Source organism: Portunus trituberculatus, chromosome 44 (genome assembly GCF_017591435.1).
Source record: "Portunus trituberculatus isolate SZX2019 chromosome 44, ASM1759143v1, whole genome shotgun sequence".
Classification (NCBI taxonomy): domain Eukaryota; kingdom Metazoa; phylum Arthropoda; class Malacostraca; order Decapoda; family Portunidae; genus Portunus; species Portunus trituberculatus.
This window is the reverse complement of record NC_059298.1, coordinates 14,974,815-14,984,499: the sequence shown is the minus strand read 5'-3', so window position 1 is coordinate 14,984,499 and position 9,685 is coordinate 14,974,815. Positions and strand designations below refer to the sequence as shown.

At 37.6% G+C, this 9,685-nt stretch overlaps 1 protein-coding gene across 1 annotated transcript; it reads left to right on the top strand.

The window, feature by feature from the left end:
- The first annotated feature begins 2,748 nt into the window (after nt 1-2,748).
- LOC123518727 (GTP-binding protein 128up-like) lies at nt 2,749-9,591 on the top strand. Its single transcript, XM_045279728.1, has 8 exons — nt 2,749-2,882; nt 3,712-3,877; nt 4,658-4,788; nt 5,085-5,264; nt 5,799-5,894; nt 6,314-6,402; nt 8,837-8,980; nt 9,281-9,591. The coding sequence occupies exons 1-8, from the start codon at nt 2,844-2,846 to the stop codon at nt 9,381-9,383; spliced, it is 948 nt and encodes a 315-aa protein (XP_045135663.1). The 5' UTR covers nt 2,749-2,843; the 3' UTR covers nt 9,384-9,591.
- Nucleotides 9,592-9,685: the final 94 nt, after the last annotated feature.

Genomic DNA, 9,685 nt, shown 5'->3' with positions numbered 1-9,685 from the left:
CTAGACGTAACTGTTTATCTGAACGATAAAACTGATCAGATAAAAATCGTTGCAAGCCATCTGACGTCGCTGCCCCTACACCATTCCGATATATCGTTACAATTTGCATCGCTTCCACAGTTTCCGTAATGTCATCCGAGGAGGAGGAATCTCTGGCTCTAGCAGGTTTAGCTGTGGCATTATGTGTAAAAAGGGCCAAAAGTGCGTCTGGATCTAAGCGAGGTCGCAAGTGGAGTAGAGAATGGCTACTGAAAAGAAAAACTTATACTCATACAAACTTGTTGGCGGAGTTGAGAGCGGTGCCTAAGGATTGGAAAAATTATTTAAGGATGAACGAGGAAATGTACTTGAACCTTTTATCATTAGTAACACCTTTCATAGAGAAAGAAGACACAGTCATGAGATGTGCAATAACGATTCATAATGAAGAATTTGTGAAAAGCTGGAAAAGGCGTGCACACTTTATTTAAGTCACAAATAGACTGATAATCTGTACAGTTTTCCCCCTACACGTGAGATTTTCATCTGAAAGGAAAAAAATCGTTAGATCGTTCAGATAAAAAGTTTGAATGATTCAACTGTTCATGTCGCTCGATCAGTTCATCTGAAACGATCAAAATCTGCGCAAATTTCCCCCTACACGTCAGTTTTATCGTAACGATACATCTGATCAGTTTTATCGTTCAGATAAACAGTTACGTCTAGGGCCGGCCTTAGACATCAAAAGCTTTTGATAGTCTGGCATAAAGCTTTGATTTCAAAACTGCCCTCTTACGGCTTCTATCCTTCTCTCTGCAACTTTATCTCATGTTTCCTTTCCGACCGCTCTATTGCTGCTGTGGTAGACGGCTACTGTTCTTCTCTTAAAGCTATTAATAGTGGTGTTCCTCAGGGTTCTGTCCTGTCACCCACTCTCTTTCTATTATTCATTAATGACCTTAACCAAACTTCTTGCCCTATCCACTCCTACGCTGATGATACCACCCTACATCTTTCCACGTTCTTTCAGAGACGTCCAACCCTTCAGGAAATTAACAGATCACGCGGGGATGCCACGGAACGCCTGACTTCCGATCTTTCTAAAATTTCCGATTGGGGCAGAGAAAATCTAGTAGTTTTCAATGCCTCAAAAACTCAATTCCTCCATCTATCAACTCGACACAACCTTCCAGACAACTATCCCCTCTTCTTCAATGACACTCAACTGTCTTCCTCTTCCACAATGAATATCCTCGGTCTGTCCTTTGCTCATAATCTTAACTGGAAACTTCACATCTCATCTCTTGCTAAAACAGCTTCTATGAAGTTAGGTGTTCTGAGGCGTCTCCGCCAGTTTTTCTCGCCCCTCCAACTGCTTACTCTGTATAAGGGCCTTATCCGTCCCTGTATGGAGTACTGTTCGCATGTTTGGGGGTTCCAGTCACACAGCTTTGCTTGATAGGGTGGAATCGAAAGCTCTTCGTCTCATCAACTCCTCTCCTCTGACTAACTGTCTTCAGTCTCTTTCTCACCGCCGAAATGTTGCATCCCTTTCTATATTTTATCGCTATTTTCATGGTAACTGTTCTACTGATCTTGTTAACTGCATGCCTCCCCTCCTCCTGCGGCCACGCTGCACGAGGCTTTCTTCTTCCTCTCATCCCTATTCTGTCCAACTCTCTAATGCAAGAGTTAACCAGTACGCTCAATCATTCATCCCTTTCATTGGTAAACTCTGGAACTCACTCCCTGCATCTGTATTTCCAAATTCCTACAACTTGTCTTCTTTTAAGAGGGAGGTATCGAGGCATTTGCTCCCCTAATTCTGGCTGACGGTTTTGGCACTTTGTACTTTTTGGAGAGCCAGCGCTCAAGTGGGCTTTTTTCTAACTTTCTTATTTTTTTTGCCCTCGGCTGGCCCTCCTCCCTACGTAAAAAAAAAAAAAAAAAAAATTACGTAGAGTATCATATAACCTTTTTATTGGGATACTGGAACTAAATAAGTTTTTATTATATAAGAAACAGTAAAGAGAGTGAAGTACAATGAGCTGAAGTATGGAAAATAGAGTACTAGAGTTAGGGAAAGGATTTATTTATGATCTCACTAAGCCAACCAAATGTTTAAGCTTCAACAGAAGTAGAACTATAATGCTAATTCCAAAAGTAGGATTAACACCAAGAACAATAGTAATTGTTACACGATAGTAATAATAGCAGCTAGATAGTAATAGCAGTGAACCATTGGTGATACTGACAAATAGCAGTAAAGGAGTAGCAGATATGATTAACGGTAACATTAGTAGGGGGTCTTGATTTTTTCTTGAACTCGTTCAAGAAAATTTCAAGCCACGTCTCTTTCCTTTTAGGTAGCTCTGACACATGTCCAACAGCAGAATCACATGGGAATTTTTTTTGTTATTTCAGAGACTGCTGAAAAAAAAAGGGAAAGAAAACTATGGGTGAACTATTGTTGAAAAAGTAGGGGGAAGAAACATTGTAGGGACTAAATTGAAGATACATAAAGTAATTACTTAAGATGGATAAAAGAAATAAAACTATTTTGCTCTAATAAATGAACCGAACATGAAACAACAAAAAAAAAAAAAATAACGACTTAGATATCATATAACAAACTATTCCATTCAGTCACAAAAAGAGGATAAAAAGGAGAATAAGCATAAAACTCAACGAGAAAAGACAAGAAAACTGAATGTGATATAGTAAAATGTCCCATGATAGGACCGATAGAAAGACAACCATCAATGTCACTATCAGCAACACCGTGGATAAGACGGCGTGCGGGGCTGTAGCCTATGAGGCTCCGCACATTACTTTCTTTTACAGGCACCAGATAACCTGCAACCATGAGTATATTACAGAAGATTGCAGACATCGAGGCCGAGGTGAGGTCGCCAGTTGAGTGAGTTTGTTTGTGCTTATGTGTGTGCCGTGTGGGGATGTGGAGTAGACCAGGCATGACACTCGCCCACACGTAAAGACTTAATAAGCACGTGTATTTTTTCCTTCCAGTCTTACATAAACACAGTTGTTGTTAATGAGAGAAGGAAGTGGTATTAGGATACAGTATTGCCATGTAGTAATGCTTCCTTTCACCTGTTGCCCACACCTGCTGGTACACAGGTGTGTGTATGTGTGTTGGTGGAGGGGAGAGGTCGGCATTGCCCTAATACTTGTATTAGGACAGTGCCCCCTACACAACTCTTCCACTCAACTGATGGGACGTGAAAATGAAATATGATTATAAAAATTAACGTAACCTAGTGGAGGTGACACACTGCTGTTGTGTCTTCTCAGAACCTAACTAATAGCTTGGTTAAGTTAAAGTTAGGGTTAGGTTAGTTTTGGTTATCATATTTTCATTCCCATGTCCCTTCAGCTGAGTAAAAAAGCTGCAAAGGAACCAAGAAATAAGGTCAGCTAGAGGGATGTCTATATTAAGACAGTGCTGAGGGGTTACAGGTGATGCATCCCTGTGTTACTGCATCTTAAGTTTAAGTGACTGAGTTGATGCACCCTATACTAAGTCGTACCCCAACTGAGTATCTGTTTCTGTCCTTATTATACATCCTTCACACAATTCTTGACTTAATACCTGGTGGGCTTCCTGGTCCCCAATAACCACTGACAGGATATTTTAGAGGGAATGGGTTTGTATACAGAATGGATTCAAGTTTGTTGGCTTTGAGCTACTGATATATGTGTTGATTCCAGATGGCCCGGACCCAGAAAAACAAAGCCACCATGGGCCATTTGGGTCTTCTCAAGGCCAAGTTGGCCAAACTGAAGCGAGAACTGATCACTCCCAAAGGTGGAGGAGCGACAGCAGGTGAAGGCTTCGATGTAGCTAAGACTGGAGATGCCCGCATTGGTTTTGTGGGTGAGTCGTTGCCATGAGTGTGTGTATGTTATTTGATTTATATATCCCCAATGCTTTACATGTAAGAGCATTTCATATTAGATTTATTTTTAGTATAGTAATGAGAGATATGTAGTATGAAATATGAAAAAAATGTGTAAATAATAAGACTTTATGAACTATGTAATTAAAAAAAGTGTTCCTTTCAAGTGATACATAATCTTGAATTGTCTATAAACTAGAGGAAAATCTTTTATCACCAAAATTTTTCATTTTTTTATACAGATCCAGACTTGTGTTGAAAATATAAAATTTTTTGTTTTTATATGTTTTTGTTTGATTATTGAAACTTGTTCCTTATCTAAATTAGAACCCTTATTAACTATTTTAGAGCTCTTAAGAATGCAGCATAGCTAATAAACTTTTTTTTGTACTTTGAAATAAAGTAAAAATCCTTAAAAACTCACTTATGAAGTGATATGTAATTCTTATATCAATATTCTGTTTTCTTTAAATACTTCTTGGGTTGTCTGGAACCAATTAATTTTTCTCTTATGTTCTTCAATTTCAAATATGCACATTTGTAATAATGAACACTGCATTGTAACAAATTATTTCCGTTGTCATAGACCTTACTTTATATCTGTAATGCCTAACAACTCCTTTGTAAAAATGAAAAACTGAGATGCAAGCTGAAGTCTATCTCCTGTGCTAGACATTATCTCCTTCCATGTGGCTTGGTTAGGAAGTACTTGTATGCAGCAGTGGTGCTCCTACTTATTGCCTCATGCTTTCTTGCAGGCTTCCCTTCAGTTGGCAAGTCCACCCTCCTTAGTAACTTGGCCGGGGTGTACTCAGAGGTTGCAGCATATGAGTTCACCACGCTCACCACTGTACCAGGCTGCATCAAGTACAAGGGAGCCAAGATTCAGGTGAGTTATGCTGGTTGCTGTCTTTTTTATTGTAATATATGTAGTCGTTCCTGATTTCCACGTTTGCTATGCATACATATAAATTTACAGGTTATTAGGAGGACCATGTCTTGTATAGGGCCATGGGCTCCCCTATGAAGAATTTGAATTAAAGATTATGTATAATATGAAAATACAATTTTTTAATGTTTTATCAAAGCTTTTTGAGAAGTGTTGGATGTCTCTGTCTTTGATATTATTATTAAAAAAATTAATGCTGTAGGTTCCATTGTCCTGATCTTATCACACACCAACAGTTACTTGACTTGCCTGGAATCATTGAAGGAGCTAAGGATGGTAAGGGTCGAGGGAAGCAGGTCATTGCTGTGGCACGCACCTGCTCTCTCATCTTTATTGTTCTGGATGTGCTCAAGCCCATTGCCCACAAGAAGCTCATTGAAAAGGAACTTGAAGGATTTGGCATCAGATTGAATAAGGTTTTTACTTGTATTTTGTTGAAATTATGGTTTTGTGTTGTCATGTGTGATTTATAAAAACTTGATCACCAGTCACTCTTAACCCACAAACTGCAATATACATTATATGATGAACTGCAGTTTATATCATATGATATGAAGGTTATTTTTAAACTTGGCAGCCTATATTTTGCTCTCATGTCTTGAAATAATGTTTGGCAAATTACCTTATTATGAATAAGTGTGTGTGTTGATGATACAGTAGAAGAAACTTTTACTTTAGTTAGACTTTGAAGAAGTGTATCCTATTATAGAGTTGAAAATAGATGATCCTAAATTTTAAGTATATCTCTTGTTTATTAGTGTAGTGTTAAGTGCTTTATCATGACATCCTCCTCCCTATCACAACAAGTATCTGTCCATAAGACTAATAAAATCTACTTAAGAAAAAGTAGATTTGATGTCATTCTTTGATATCACACATGTTCTGGTCTGAGATTTAATAAGAGTTGGATTATATTTACTTCTGATCTTTTAACCTTTGCTTTTGTGCAGGAACCACCACAGATTACATTCCGAAAGAAAGAGAAGGGTGGTGTAAATTTGCAGTGTGCGGTGCAACAGAATGAGTTGGATCTGGAGTTGGTAAAGGTGAGAACTTACAATGTGCTTTGAAAATGCCATACTTGTGTAATATTTAGATGTATTAGAACACTAGAGAAAATGTATTGATGTATGTTCTCTATTTCTATAATATTAAGAGGTTGTATGTTATTGGGTCTTGGTTGGGAAATATGGGCCATTTCTATTGTGCCTAAGATTCTTGGTTGTAGTAGGGAGGTTCACTTTCCACCAGGAACCAGCACTAGGAAAAGTGTGTAGTACTTTGTTTAGCTATCTATGTAAATACCAGCATGGTATTTAGGTAGATAGCTAACATTAAAAGTAAATTATGAAAAAAAGCAGTGTTAAAGATATTGAGTTAGTCACCTTTAGTATAGTTTGTTTTTGATCATGTAGTGTGTAATACCATGCCAGGACAACTTGACGTTATGTCTTGTTTCCTGCAGACCATCCTTGCTGAGTACCGCATCCACAATGCTGACATTGTGCTCAAGTATGATGCCACCGCTGACGACCTCATTGATGTGATTGGATAGTGTCGACCAGGGAAAATCGGACCGTCCAACGAACCGGTACAATTCGGACCGCCTCATTCTTATTTACAATAAATTCATATGTAAATTTCTTTTTGAAGTTTTGAGCATTTCACGATAGAAAGTAACTATTTTCACATTTCTTGTGCAGGTTTGATAAAAAAAAATCGATACAGGAAAGAAATTACAATTATATGACTGAAAGCACTGAATCGTAGCCCAAAAAAAAGTGCAGCAAAGTTTGTTTACCAAATCAGCAGTTTAGGTGAACTTTGTTGTGGCGGTCAGACGCGGCTAACTATCCTCTTCCAAATTGATGATTATAGTGTGTTTTACCTCTACTTTAACATGATTTCATCAGCAATACTTTATTTAGCTTCGTTTTCTCACAATTAACGCTCACTTTTTGGTTTAATTTACCCGGTAAGGAAAATGCGGCCGGGGAAATCGAACCGGTAGTTTTTAGTGCGCAATTGTTTATATTTTGAGAATATGCATTAATATTTTGCCCTGTGCCATCTTTGGCTTATAAAGGGGATTGCTTAGACTCATTATATACCCAATAATGATTATTAGGATAATTAGGGTAATTTAGGGAAATTTTTAATGAAGACTATAAGCCTATAAAGGACTTCAAAAAGCTAGGAATTGTCCGCTCACACTCATTCTACAGGCTAGCGAGCGATAGCGAGCTCAATAATCTATAGAAAAATGAATGTGGAAACCAATGAGCAGTATTTTTATACAAAAAATCAGCTCCCTGTTGCTCGCTAGCCTGCAGAGTGGGAAGGAAAATTAACGTGACCAGTCTTTTGACACCCTGAGCCTATACCCTGTTTTTACTCAGCTGATCCTCTTTCGTCTGCTAGAGTGCCCATTAGTAATATATATGCATATAATCTGCTTATTATATGCTTATGTATCACTTCATAGGGACCTTATAAAAGTACCTTTCACATTCAGAATAAATAATCTTCTTACTGAATACAATAACTTCAAGTGTTACACCAAAACATTGGCTAAAGTAGCCATAGAGTAAATGAGCCTAGGTTATGTAGTCTATGAGTAACAGTTTTTTGTTCTACACTGTTTCTTGCCATTGATTTTGTTATTTTGAATGTGAAAGGCTCAATGTTTATGAAATAAAACTTTTTATTTTTTTGAGGAATTATATCCATTTATATATATATATATATATATATATATATATATATATATATATATATATTTTTTTGCATTTACAAAGGGTGGTTCAAATTACCCCATGGGTGGTTCAGTTTACTCCGGTGGGGGGTTCACATTACCCCATTTTTTTGATAACTGTGAACCACACTTATTACTTCAAAGCTGAAGAATCTGCTATGAATGATTTTTTTTTTTTGTTAGTGATTTAAAGGCAATAACTTGCTTATGTTTTCATAAAATTTTTGTAAGTTTATCTTAATAAATGTGGGAACAGTATCAAAGTTTGTCAAAACCTGGTCCAAATTACCCTGGTCGACACTAACTGTATGATATACGGTGGTAGTGCCATGCGCCTGAGCTGGAAACTCGTGCAAGCTTGTCATACTTGTCGCCTTTGTGTATTATGCTGCTATTTTTAGTCACTATATCGCCTTCGAAGAGGAAAGTGGACGCTTCTCTCTTCGGAGAGAGAGAGAGAGAGAGAGAGAGAGAGAGAAAGAGTGTGACATTTGCTAATATTTTAGACACAAGCGGGATGCATGTAGCTTATCTTTCGAGAGGAAGAGAGGGAAGGGAGAGGGAAACGAAGGGAGGAGAGAGAGAGAGAGAGAGATTAGAAAATTTGTTGTTTTGTATGTGTGTGAGAGAGAGAGAGAGATGGGAACAGTCTATGTCATTGGGTAATTTTAGACACAAGGCAGGGATGCATGTAGCTTATCTTTAGTGATTGGTGGAGACAAGGATGGTGGGAGGAGCACTAGGATTTAAGGACAGCATACGGCGTGTGTAGTTGGTATCCAACACACTATACGGGACAACTGAACTGAAGAAAGCTCAGAAAAGAAATATGACGTCTACTGGGGCTTCATGACGCCTACATAGGTGTCACCGTATTGAAGGGGTTAAGTTGATTCTGGACATCCATAGCTCAAAATGCAAGTAAATTAAACAATATCAAAATAGTTTATCCAAGCTTTTGTGATTACTACTCATTGTTTAAACATAATTAAGTTAATCCTAAATTTGGTCAAACAAAAGTAAAAAACAAAACTTCAATGCCTCATAAAAGATATTACTTGTATACTAAGTGATCTTGATAACTATAATCATACAGCTTGGTGTCTCATGCTGCTTTATAGACATTTTCCTTTTCCTTTTTGTTGAGATTATGTAAAGTTGTTGACCTCCAATAAGCAACTTTATGCAATCCTCTAGTTATTGTACCTTAAATTAATGTATCCTTCATGTTTCTCTTCTCCCTTCATTTGCCAGCTACACCAAACCAAAAGGACAACTTCCAGACTACAGTGCCCCTGTTGTCTTGCATGCTGAGAGAAGAACTATTGAAGACTTTTGCAACAAGATTCATCGATCCATTATTCGAGAATTCAAATAGTAAGTCTGTTGCTGGAAGTAGTGATAGACTTCAGATCTTGAGTTGCAAAAGCTGAAATATTAGTGAAGGATGGTCAAGTCTTTATATCCCAAGACTTTACATCCTTCATCTTCATAGCAGATGGTGAAGCACACAGCAAAAGGAATGGAGAACCAGATTTAGAAATATTTGTTTGACCATTTAGGATGTTGTATTTCATGTTTGAATGAGTGTGGCAACATTTATTTATTATATGAAAAAATGTTATTCCTTGTTCGTGAAGCCATAGGTGTGGCTATATAATTTGTTGTGTCTTTCAGCGCCCTGGTTTGGGGAAGCTCCGTCAAGCACCAGCCACAGAAAGTGGGGAAAGAGCATGTTCTCAATGATGAAGATGTGGTCCAGATTTGCAAAAAAGTCTAGGATTAATTTAATGGTTAAGCTCTACATAATTTGGGTAAGCTTCAGGGTGAATTGTTTATATTTTGCTCCATTGTTGCTTTGTGATAGCCTCCACATTTTGGATGCACCCATCTTCTCTAACATCATACACTCACATGTTTAATGTGACCTTTCCTAGGCTTTATAACAGTTTATGAAAGTTGAAAACTTGACATAAAATTATTTTAAATGTTGTGGTTTTATTATTTATAATATTCTAATAATATTTCTTGTAGAGGCTTGGCTGAGGCTCACTGTCTCATTTGGTAAAGGGGATGTTATTG